The sequence below is a fragment of the Pteropus alecto genome, unplaced genomic scaffold (assembly GCF_000325575.1).
Source record: "Pteropus alecto unplaced genomic scaffold, ASM32557v1 scaffold205, whole genome shotgun sequence".
NCBI lineage: Eukaryota > Metazoa > Chordata > Mammalia > Chiroptera > Pteropodidae > Pteropus > Pteropus alecto.
Window position 1 is genome coordinate 157,443 of NW_006436672.1, and position 12,345 is coordinate 169,787.

A 12,345-nucleotide genomic window follows, 5' to 3' on the forward strand; every position below is an offset into this window, starting at 1 on the left:
CTTCTCCCCTTTGTCAGTCATTATTAACTATCCTGCAGGGACATAGCTGGAGTCTGTGTAACACCCAGTCTCCCGTTGTAATTTTTCCTCTGGTTTTATCAAACACTGAGGATTCTTGCCTAAAACCACCATTACTATAGTGGCTACCAAATGGTGACTTTTCTAACCTCATCAATTCATGGATATACATTGGCCAGAATTTTACTCTGAGAAAATGCTTGTCCTCCATCTACTTATTCATGACTCACTGAACACTAAGTTATAATCCATTATTTATTATGTTGCTCGAATTGTCTCACTTTGGGGCACTGGGAGCCCCTGTGTCCTTCCGACACATGTCCGTTGTTCTCTGAGCACTTCCTTATTTTCTGTCAGAAGCAGATATTCTAGATGGGCTCAGCTTGTACTTTTCCTGCCCCAGCTCTGAAAGTGGCCATTTCTCCAAGGGGCCCTTGTGTCACAAAATGGCATGTCCCCCATCTCTTCACTCAGCCATGGCTTCCTCATAATAGATGAGAAGTAATATTTCTGTTAAGTTTTAATTTGTGCTTCTCTAATTATCAATGATGTTAAATATCTTTTTAAATGTTTCAGGACCACCTTAATTTTTTTGTAAATGAACTATTCATATCTTTTGCTCATTTTTCTACCAAATATTTTCTCCTCGAATTTCTCTTTTTAGACTTTGAACCAACCACAAACTTAGGCAAAGGCTGAAAACACAGCACAAGGAACTCATTTTCCTGAACCATTTCAGAGTGAGTTGCTGACCTGGCTCCCACTACCCTGAGCATCTTAGTATTTCCTACAAAGGTGTCCTATTATATTATCACAATACAACCATCAAAATCAGGAAGTGTCACCCAAATGCCTTTTATTAAAGCAAAAGAATTCAGTTCAGAATGACACTTGTTGTCTTGGAAGCATGTGAGATCTTGCTTCCCGGCCACTGTCAGTTTAGGTCAAATAAACTCTTATAAAAATTCAAAAAAAAAAAGTCGCACTTGTCTTCTCTCTCTTCTTTCCTTCGGTCATTCTTTGCTGTCCACAGTCCCGACTCTGTTGGAGACTGCAGGGCAGTCACTCTGTAGCACGTCCCTCACGTGGGCATGCCTGCCACTAACTCGCGATTAGAGGCAGGCCATGCACCCAGAAGTGACACTGCGTTCTTCTCAAGCTTCCTGTCAGGGGGTAAGTGACTTTAATTCATCTCGTCGCTGATGAAGGACGCCGTAACCATCTGACCACCTGATGAAAGCGGTGTCTGCCAGGCTTCTTCACTGCAGAGCGGCTCTTCCCGCTTTGTGCTCAGTGCACGTTTTGCAGACGGGCACTCTGAAGCTGTCACCTCTCGTTCTCCATCACACGTACACATGTGTCGCTATTCACTCATTCATTTCTGCCTGTACGGGTTCAGGACTGCTATTTTATTCAATGGGCAATAATCTGTTACCATCGTTACTTATTTTAATCCTCAAAATGCTCCAAATTCAGTGAGGGGGAAATTTTCAAAAGTTGGATTTGGGGTCCTTCTAACATGTCCCTATCGTTCTGCGAGTACTTCTCCTTGGAGATTGTTTCAAATGATCCTGAATGTCTGACACAAGACATCCCAGGATCATTTTATATTTATTTCTCCTGTCCAAACTCTGAAATCTTGTCTAGGTTTCTTCCCGGGGAAATGGTAATTTTTTCAGGGTCGAGAGCTATATTACATGCATATATATATGTAAGCACATGAATACATTTATATTTGTTTCTACATCTATAGATTGTAAAAGTTCACATCAATATTCCAATTCCGATCTAAAAAACAATTTTTTTTATATTACTCCTTTCTTCACCAGTGAGTGAGGAGGCTAGTTTTCATTACCCTGAATAAATGTCCTTATTTTACCAGCAAGCACAGATGGGACATTCTCCCATCTCGGCCACCACTCTCCCCTCTCTACCCCACGCTGGGCGGACCCAGATGGCCTCTAACCTGGCGTGGGCTCGGACCGCCCCCACCTGGCTACTCTAGTTCCTTCTGCTCCTGCCCACCCACCCCCGGCACACACACATGGACACCTACACTGATTCACCTTACCTAAAAAATTAGGTCTAAATCAGGATTGATGGGAGGAAGAGGGAAAAATGGATGAGAAAAGATCCCCTCCCCTCAATTTTATGATTCTTTATATATCAGAGATATTAATGTTTTATCTCTGATACATGCTACAGTTGGGTACTTAAATCTTTTATACTTACTGAAAAAACTTTTGGTTTTTCAGTTGTATATTTAAATCTTTTACTTACTGAAAACATTTTTAAATCTATCTTTTAGAGATATACACACTATAATATTTACAGATGAAATTATATGTCTAGGACTTGCTTCAAAATATGAAAGAACTGGGTGGTGATATAGAAGATAATTATAAAATCTCGGTGACAGCTACATAGAGGTTCAGAATACTATTTAAATTTATATTGAAACTTTTCCATGATCAAAACATTTTGTACTTTAAATGTTAATATCATAAACCATTCTTGAGCATACAGAAAAACAGATAAGCAAAATGAGTCGGTTAAGGTTTTCTGAAACTTCATATTCGGATTCCAGCTCTTCTGAATCACTTTTTGATTAGGAGCCATCGACGTCAACGCTTCTCACTCCAGACTATCCTCTGTGCCAAAGAGTGCTGACGAGGCAGCATTTCTTAAGAATGTGTCACCGTGTCCCTGAGACTTTCGTCCAGGCTACCAGCACCTTTTCTGCAGGTTTTGATGCTGGTGTCTTTTGGATCTTCCCCAAAGGTGCTGTGCACATGCCAGCAATGACAGCTACGGCACCGCTGCCGCCTGGCTGGCCCTCCCCTGCCTAACTCTGAGACACCCTAATATTTCAGAAAAGTTAAAATGTTGGGGGGGGGGCGGAACCTTATCAATCTTAGTAATTGATAAATGTCAATGATTATAAATATATTTAAGTTTTCGATTTTATCTGTTTTCTGAATACTTGACATATTCCTAAATACATATAATTTCCCTATCACCTATGATAGTTCAGTATTCTCTCAGATTTTATAGCATAACGTGAATATACAGGTTTTTGAAACTGAATAAATATTTCTATAATAGTCTTTATCTTATCGTAATTACTGCAGGTAACACAGGTATACGTCAATTTCTCTGGCAAACTGGACTCCTGAAGGCCAGAACGTGGCTGCTTTTCATTCCCAGTTCCCAGAACACTGCGCCAGGACCCAGGAGCTCAGCGGACACCTGCTGCATGACGCCTCTTCCCAAGAGTACTGGTATTCGCTAAAAGCAATGAATCAACCTGCAAACAAAAGCACGCACGCTGCCTTCTCAGACACCAAGGCTGGTGTTTTCTGAACCAAGTAACTAGTACTTCCAGCTGAGGTTCTTAGAATTTGAAGTCTGAGAAGAATCCCACGCTAAAATGGCTATTCTTCCTATACTACGCCACTGTTCATTCATTCAAAAGCACTTATTATCTACCAAATACCGGAAGCTGTGTTCATAAAAGGGTACGTAAGAACATCTTTGCTCTCAGGAAGCTCGTGTAGTTGACTGGTAAAGACAATCATACAGTTACAAAACAGAGTGTGAAATACGACAGCAGTGGGCATCAGGTACCACGGCGTGTAAAACGAAGGTATTTAATCCAGGCCCCAAAGCTTCCCAGAACAGACACCTGAGATGATTCTTCCAGTATACTTTTCCTGTTCCCTAGTACTTCATTGTCCCACACAGCAGCCACTAGCTATGTGCAACTATTTAAATTAACGAATATTAAATACAATCAGTTTTAATCTTAAAATTAAAGGTCTGTTTCCTTAGTCCCACAGACATCTTTCCAGTGCTCAACAGCCACATGCAGCCCGCAGACCTGGCCACTCAGATACAGGACACTTCCGTCAGTGCAGAAAGCTCGACTGGACAGTGCTGTTCCGGTGCCTTCCTTCAAATAAGTATATGGTTCCCCTGAAAGGTCCCGTAAAAGAAGAGGCAGGACAGACGTGTGAGGTGTAGAACTGCACTCAGTTTACCCAAAAACCTACTGCAGAACTCAGGTCACGTGACAAGAATATTTTAAATAAGGATGTTACTCAAAAAAATGTAAGAAGGAATTTCGATCTTTGATTCTACCTTCAGATAGGACAAAAACATCTCATATAAAGAAACTTAAAAGTCAATCTGACAGGAAAAGAAAATGTGATGAGGGGCAGGGAAGAGAAGGCAGAAATACATGGGGTTAAATGCTGACTTTGAGAGACTTAATTCCATCCCCTCCTCCAGTGTCCCTTTAAGAAAATTTGTAGACTGAGGGGCTGATATTCTTAATTCCTTCAAGGTGGAATGTCTTTGAAGGTATGATTTTTTTTTTTTTTAATTTAAGATATATTTAACAAAAATACCATTAACAAGCATCGCAACAGAAACTGAAGTGTATGTACCTCTCAAAACCAGAATTTAATTATTGAAAAAAGAGAAAACAGGACAAAAATATATTTTCCATACTTTACCACAGTGTAACACTTCTCAAACATTTTAAAGCAACATTTAAGACACGGCAACATACCAGTTCAGACTTGAAGTAGCCTATTGTGTTTTCGTCCAATTGAAAATATCTTCTTTTCCAGTTTTTCATCTACCAGAGAGGAACACAGACATAAGACTTCTAAGAATGCCAGATGTTAAGAACCACTTAATTATTCTGCCATGAGCCCATACCCAGAAATGTCAAGCACTGGAAAACCTCGCCGCCCCGTGAGCGAGGAGATTAATGGTTGCTACTCCGGCCTTGAATTCCTAATTCAACTTTGGGGACTGGCTTTCAGTTTTTATTATACAATTTTATAATGTAGTTTCATATTTTTAATGTTCTAAAAATTAAAAAAAAAAGAAAAAGCACTTCCCCATCCTCCCCATACCCAACCTCCACAAAATAAATGCTCTGAAGAGTTCAACAGCAAGAACAGGAAATGTTATTAAACCACATCAAGTTTCTCTATCTGTAAAATGCACAAATCTTTCTATAGGTACTTTATACTTAAATAGCAAAGCAATAGAAATTTAATATTAAAGTGAACCTACTTTGCACAAACATTTTTTTTGTCAGAGAAATATAGTTTTTGTGGAAGCATTTCAGTATTTCTAAAGGTTGATATTTTAGCCTTAAGAGTAAAATAGAAAAAAGGAACATCTCCTTGAAAACTCTGCCACACAAGAGAGTCACGGCCTGATGAGTCGGCTGCCTTTACCTGTAGACACGGCAGAAGGAGAAGCCTCCAGCCCCCGCCCCCCGCCCCTTCGTTTACCTTCACCTGAAGGTCAGATGGTCAGGAAGGAACTTCCCCTCGGCTGACCTAAGCTAACAAGAAGTGGTCTCTAAAGTCAGACAGAACTGCCAGGAGAGTTTTAGTATTTCCTGACTCACAGAATTTTCTTTTTCAAACTTTAATGTACATTTTCTCATAAAATTCTAAAGATTTAGTTCACATAGAAAGAATGGCTTAGAAAGGCACTTCGGGACCTCGGAAGTACTGGTAGATTTGCTTGCTCCAGGTCTGCATCACGGAACTGGCTGTGTGAGAATAACCCACAGCAGCTCTTAGCAAGGACCAGGTGCTGTGCTAAGTGCTCTCACACTGACGCTTTTCAAAACCACCTCTCAATGGCAGGTTTCAGAATATGATTTTCCTTCAAAAGAAACTGAGAGGCTGAGAGACTAAGTAAGTAGCCCAAGGTCACAGAGCTTTCAGCTGTCAGCCCCACACCAAATCAAGTGTTGGGCCGACTTCCGCCCCCTGTCCCCCGCCCCCCTGACATCCTCTTCTCTGTCACCTCCCTGCTAGAGTGCTTTCCCTGGCCCACTACCAAGGGCAGGGGGCGGAGATCGATAGAAAAACTTTCTGGAAAAATTAAACTGTTAGGAAAGCTCATTTAAAACTGAATGTCAGTGGTAGTCAGCATTAATCTCCTAGCCGCTCACAGACCAAGAAAATAATAGCACAGAGTTAGGAACACAGAATAACCCTCGCTCCATCTCCCAGCTCCCCCGACAAGCTGACCCCTCACTTACCTGGGTGTGGAGACTGTGCTAACACTTACTGTCATTACCACACACACGCTGTTAAGCTACTCACCACTGCTCCCTGTTTCACACAATACCCAGCTTTGATAACTGCACTATCTGAAGGTAGTTTAGAAGTAAAGTAAGGAAGATGGCTTTGCGATCGTTTCAAATTGTTTCTGTCAGTACTTTCGGTGCATTCATTTACTTCTTCTTTCTAAAATGAAGCAAAATAAATTGTTCTTGCTTGTTTAGATTCAAAGCATATTTATACTTCATGTTGTTCATTAGTCTAGTGCAAAATCTTAAACCCTGTCTTTGTTCAGTTAGGAACATAGATTTGGAAGTGAAAAGTTTTCTAATTATTTTGAGATACTTAATCATAACTTACATATTATTGATAAAACCAAAGATTTCTATTTCTCTTGTTCAGTAAAAGTCCTGCCACCAGTGCTTTTTTCTGTGTGTGGGAGTTAAAACTTTTATTTTGAAATAATGATATAGATTCACAGAAAGTGATAATAAAAGATGCACAGGAGGTCCATGTATCCTTCAACTGGTCCCCCCAAACAGGGAAACTGTGGAACTGCCGTACATTATCAAAACTGAAACACTACACAACCATATTTGGATTTTGCCAGGTTTACGTGAACTCCGTGTGTATGTGTCATTCTATGCTATTTTATCACATGCAGATTTGTGGAACTACCGCCACCAATGCACAGAAGTGTTCATCACCAAGAGGCTCCCTAGGTACCCCTTTTGAGCCCCTATCCACAAGCCCTAGGCAGTTCGAGAATATAATATAAATGGAATCATATAATAGGGGACTTTATGAGATTGGCTTTTTTCAGTCAATGTAATTCTCTGAAGGTTCACCCAGGTTGTTCCTTGCTTCGGATGCTCACTCCCTCTTACTGCTCAGCAGGTGCCATGCTTTGGTGCCCCACCGGCTGTCCGCCCGTTAAAGGGCACTAGAGCTGTTTGCAGCTTTGGCTATGAGGAACAAGCCTGCTATGCATGTGCGTGTATGGGTTTGCTGTGATCACTGATTCTTCATTTCTCTAAAATGAATGCCCAGTGTAAATGCTGGGTCACATATTAATTGCAAGTTGATTTTTATAAAAATCTGCCAAACCCTTTCTTAAAGTGGCTGTGCTGTATTTTACATGCCCACCAGCAATGTACGAGTGATTCTGTTTCTCCTCATCCTAGTCAACATTTATCATTAATTTTTAGTTGAGTCATTCCGACAGGTGTGTAGGGATACCCCACTGTGGCTTTCATTTGCATTTGCCTACTGGCTAATGATGAACATCCTTTCCAGCGCACATTTACCATTTGTGTATCTTTTAACTTTAACTAAAATCTCTGTTCAGTCGTTTTGCCTATTTTCTAACTGAATTGTGTTAGTGCCGAGTTTTGATAGCTCTTTATCAGCTCTAGACGCGAGTGCTTTGCTAGGTGTGTGGATTGAAAATATTTTCTCCCAACGTAGAGCTTTTCTTCTCATCCAGTTAACAGGGTCTTACAAGAGCGAACATTTTTAATATTGGCAAAGTCAAATTTATCAATTTTTTCCTTTTACGAATTGTGCTTCTGATATCAAGTCTCAAAACGCTTCACCTGGTACTAGATCCTGAAGGTTTTCCCCTTTGCTCTTTTCTATAAACACTGTAGTTTTATTTTTATTTTTTTACGTGTAAGTCCAGTGCTTTAAAAAAACTAACTATACTCAGGTTTTCATGTTTCCCAAAGCACTAGTTTCCTGTTTATTTATAACATATTAACGTGATGATCTAGAATACCACATATCACCAAAGGTATGTTTTTAAGAATGCCTAAATTTCAAGAGAAAAACTAAATATTCAAATCATAACTTGAGGGATTCTCAACCTGCTCTACACTTAGACAGGTCAACAGCACTAATCGTTATGTGCTTAACTTTGTAATCCTAGCACTTAAGTACATGCTAATCCAATAGTTACCGAATAAATTAACCATGCAAATGAGATTTAGTCAACATTTTCTCGATACCATGTCATCTAAATACTTTTATAAGTAAATACTACTTCATCATTAAATAAACTACATTGAAAAATGACAGCAATAAAATTCTTTGGGATCTTTAACATGGCGCCCACCACAGAATCTTAGAACTTACTGAGTAATCTATACCAAAATCAAAACGAAATCTTAATTCTGTACAAAATTAAAACAACCAGATATAAATAATGAAAATAGCCTAATACGACTATAAACAAACTGTCTTAGAATCACGTATATCCACACAAGACAAGAGAGGCAAAAGCAGCGTAGTCTAGCTGTATCTTAACAAGAAGTCTTACAGGTTAAAATCATTACTTTAAAAAAGTAAACACACACACAAAATCCTAGATTATGTCTTAGTGAACTCTGATGAAAAATGTAACCTCTCCCTAAAGCATGGAGTTTTTACTCAGTATAATCCTTTGCCTGGCATACAGAAAGCACTCAATAATAATTTTTTTTTCCTCACCCAGAATCGTGGGAGGAAAGGGTTGGGAGTGAAAGGCTTCCCGGCCTAAGTGGCATGGTAAGACTGAGGTGTGACCCCCCTAAGTGGCATGGTAAGACTGAGGTGTGACCCCCCTAAGTGGCATGGTAAGACTGAGGTGTGGCCTCCCCTAAGTGGCATGGTAAGACTGAGGTGTGGCCCCCCCAAGTATTTAATGTAGTAGGAAACCTCTTTCTGCTAATCACTCCCCGCTGACAAAAGTCCTGAAAATTATGGTGCATAATACGATTGGGTTGTAAAGGTTTATAGAGTGTCAAAAGTTTATAAAGGTTTATAAAGTATCTGTGTACCTTTTAAACCTTTAAAAAGTAATGAAAATGTCCAACGCTGGCAATACCAATTAATTACTTGAAAATATTCGGTTTCTCCACTGCTGGTAATTTAATTTACCTTACAAACTCATTCGATAGTAACATAAAAAATTTAAACTCATACAAAAGTTTTAATTTCGTCATAAATTTTTAAAATAAATTTGTATTTTTCATAATACCCAAATATGATTTAATTTAGCATAGCAGTTACTTCTGGGATAGAATTGAGTCAAAATTCCAGTCCTTTCTTTAGCTCATCTAGGCCAGGTTGTTGAAAAACAGGCTTAAAAAAATACACATATTAACAAACACTTTTGGCTCAGCAATTTTATTTCTAGGAGTTTATCCTTTACAAAAGACTGTTTATGTCTCTAAAGCTCATGCTACAAGAATATTCATCACAGTATTTATGATATAATAGAAAAAATATATGTTTGTCTCCGCCCCGGTTCCTGGCAGAGCTCCTAAAACCCTTGCAATTTCCTCAATAATAACAGCACGAGGAGCATCTTTTGTTCTAATATTTGGTGTTCGATCCCGGTTCCTGACACAGAGTTCCTAAATCCCTTGGGATTGCCTGGGTGAGAGCAGTGTCCTTCATCCTAATGAGGTGACTGTTGGTGGGCTAATGGATAGCTCCTGGATCCGGGCTCATCACCAGAAAGACCAACCCATAACTAGAAGCATGGCATTTTCAACCCATTCCCCATTCTCCAGAGGGGTGAGGGGCTGGAAATGGAGTGAGTGATCGATCGTGCCTACGGGAGGATACGGGGTTCAGGGTTCGGACAGCTTCGGGGCTGGTGAACTTGTGGGGGTGCGGGGAGAGTGCTGTGCCCAGACGGGGCCCGGAAAGGCCGCACGCCTCCCGCGCATCTTGCCCAAAACGTCTCTTCCATCTGGAAGTTCATCTGTGTCCTTTATCATATCCTCTTAACATCAACTGTACACGACAAGTCAACTGTCTTCCTGAGGTCTGCGAGCCGCTTTAGCAAAGGAACCGACCCCCAAAGAAGGGGTTGTGGGAACCTCCCGCTTACAGCCATTGGTCAGAAGTGCAGGTGACGACAACCTGGACCTGAGACCAGCGACCGGCACCTGAGGGGGAGGGAGGGATTCCTGTGGGACTGAGCCCTTAACCTGTGGGGTCCGGGGAGATAGTGTCAGAATTCAGTTAAATTGTAGGGCACCCAGCTGGTGCCACAGAATGGCATGGTGTGGGGGGAACCCACACATCTGGTAAGTGTTGTGAGCGGGACAGTGGTGTGAGAAACACAGGAGAGGGTGGGTTTCTCCTAATCACGTCGTTTATTTTAAGAAAAGAAAAAAGAAAGAACTGTCCAACACAAGATTTGCAAACTGTGGTAAATTTGTGGCAAAATAATACACAGTCATAAAAATGAGGCAAAATAATCTTCAATGACTTAAAAAACGATGTTAGTGAAAAAAGCTGTTTGCCAAGTAAAGCTGACCCTGAACGACGCCGGAGTCAGAGCATCCGAATCGTAGCTGCCCCTCAGATCCGCAGGGAGTCGATTCCAGGGCCCCCAGACCCCAAAACCCATGGTGCTCAGGTCCCCGATATAAAACGATACGCCCTCTGCGTGCGAGGACTCCATCCGCAGAGCGTAACCAGTACAGGTATTTACTGAAAAAATCTGAGTATAAATGGACCCGTGCAGTTCGAACCCGAATTGTTCAGGGTTCAACTGAAGGTCCGCTTCCGGGGCCACAAGTTCACAGAAGAAGGCTCAGGGAAAGCATGAGAAGTGTCAGGTGTTGTTTATCAGTGATCTTCAAATTTTTTACAATAAACACTTTTGAAATAAGAAACAAATGTAACTTTTTTTGTCTTAATTGACTATTATGTTAATTTGATGAAGACGTACTGCTTTAGTTTTATTAACAATACAGAAATCAGTAGACGGTCATTAAATCATCACACAAAGCAGAATTAATTTGTACCTGAGTTGGAGTGATGATGGGTACACCGCCAACAATATCAGTTCTGTAAGACACTTGCTTCTTCGAACCACACTCACCTTGGCGACTCACGTTCTCAGAATGAGGCTGTGAGTCTGACTGCTTTGGTACCTAAAATAACAAGTCAACGTGAATGGTTTTGCAACCTGCATTTCACACGATATACCCTCTTTTATCATAGCATTTCCAACTAACAGTCTATTTGTATGTAAGAAACATATGTGAAAATTGATAGTGGATGTCTCTGCTCCCCTTTAAGTTCTCACCCTAATTCTTCTGTAATGCTTTATAACGCGGCCATCCTCTACGGAGTGCTCACCAGGGCAGGTACATTTTCTCATTTAATCCTCCTACCAAACCCTGTGCACGGAGCGCCAGCCCCCATGTAGTCTTAGGAAAACAGCCACAGAGGCCTGGGGCAGCAGGCTTGGCTCCTGGCTGTACTACATTCCAGCTAAGTTTGTGTGACCCTCTTCCACACCCAAGCACTGTATCACACCCCGTTTATCAGGGCTTAGCACTCCTGCGCTGTTACCTCTGCCTTCCCTCCATCCCTACCCATGATTCTGAAACATCCCTGAGGACAGGGATCACGGCATGGTCCTTATTACTGGCTTCGGGACAGTCCATCACTGAAAATGTACTGAGTAAATGGTGAAAGACCGACTCAATGGATGAATCCGACATCAGAATAAAATATTTAATATAAATTACAAGTTAAAATGTTCAAAATAACTTAAAGCTTAATAGGAATTTTAAAAAGGAATTCCAATACTTATATCAGTGATAAATCACAAACATGGACAAATATGACTGGGGCAGCAGCGGAATTTCATATATTAACACCTCACTAAAGTAGAATCAAAGACATTGAAAAGATTTAACATTTATTTTCATTTCTCTTATGTGGCCTAATCAGGAAATAAGGTACTTGGTGAATCATTATTTCTGCCAAGAGACTATTTCATGTAGTCTGTATTTCAATTATAAATTTTTAAGGCTTTGAATAAAATGTAATACAATATGTTCAGCACCAATTATGATATTGAACATGACATTTAATCTCTCTCCAATGATTAGAAGGGCATTTGAGGATCTTGCAGGCTTTCAGAAACATTATAACAAACGCTACCCACAAGCACAGGAGAAGTGGTGTAAAAACGTTTAATTTAAAATTAAATAACCTGTCGTACAGCTAATCCCTGTCAACAGGGTACTGCACAGCTACAGGTAACATAAAACCACCCGCACTGCATTCAAAGACTCAAATATGACTTCAAAGCAGCACAGTTTCTCAAGCGTTAATGTCACCCAGGACCATTATTAAAAACTTCCGATTCCCAGGTTCCATACCCAGAAATTCTGATTCAATACACCTACAGTGCAGCTGACAACACTGTGCTTTCAGC

The 12,345-nt window shown here is 40.6% G+C and overlaps 1 protein-coding gene across 7 annotated transcripts in view; it reads right to left on the reverse strand.

The window, feature by feature from the left end:
- The window catches only part of PLEKHA1 (pleckstrin homology domain containing A1), a 38,978-nt gene that overhangs the window by 11,045 nt on the left and 15,588 nt on the right, over positions 1 to 12,345 (reverse strand). For all 7 annotated transcript variants that reach the window (XM_006913498.3, XM_006913499.3, XM_025047955.1 and 4 more), the window contains exons 5-7: positions 10,919 to 11,047; positions 6,159 to 6,302; positions 4,592 to 4,660 (exon numbers count right to left, since the gene is read on the reverse strand). In XM_006913498.3, coding sequence (XP_006913560.1) covers positions 4,592 to 4,660; positions 6,159 to 6,302; positions 10,919 to 11,047 — 342 coding nt within the window. The remainder of the gene's footprint in view (positions 1 to 4,591; positions 4,661 to 6,158; positions 6,303 to 10,918; positions 11,048 to 12,345) is intronic.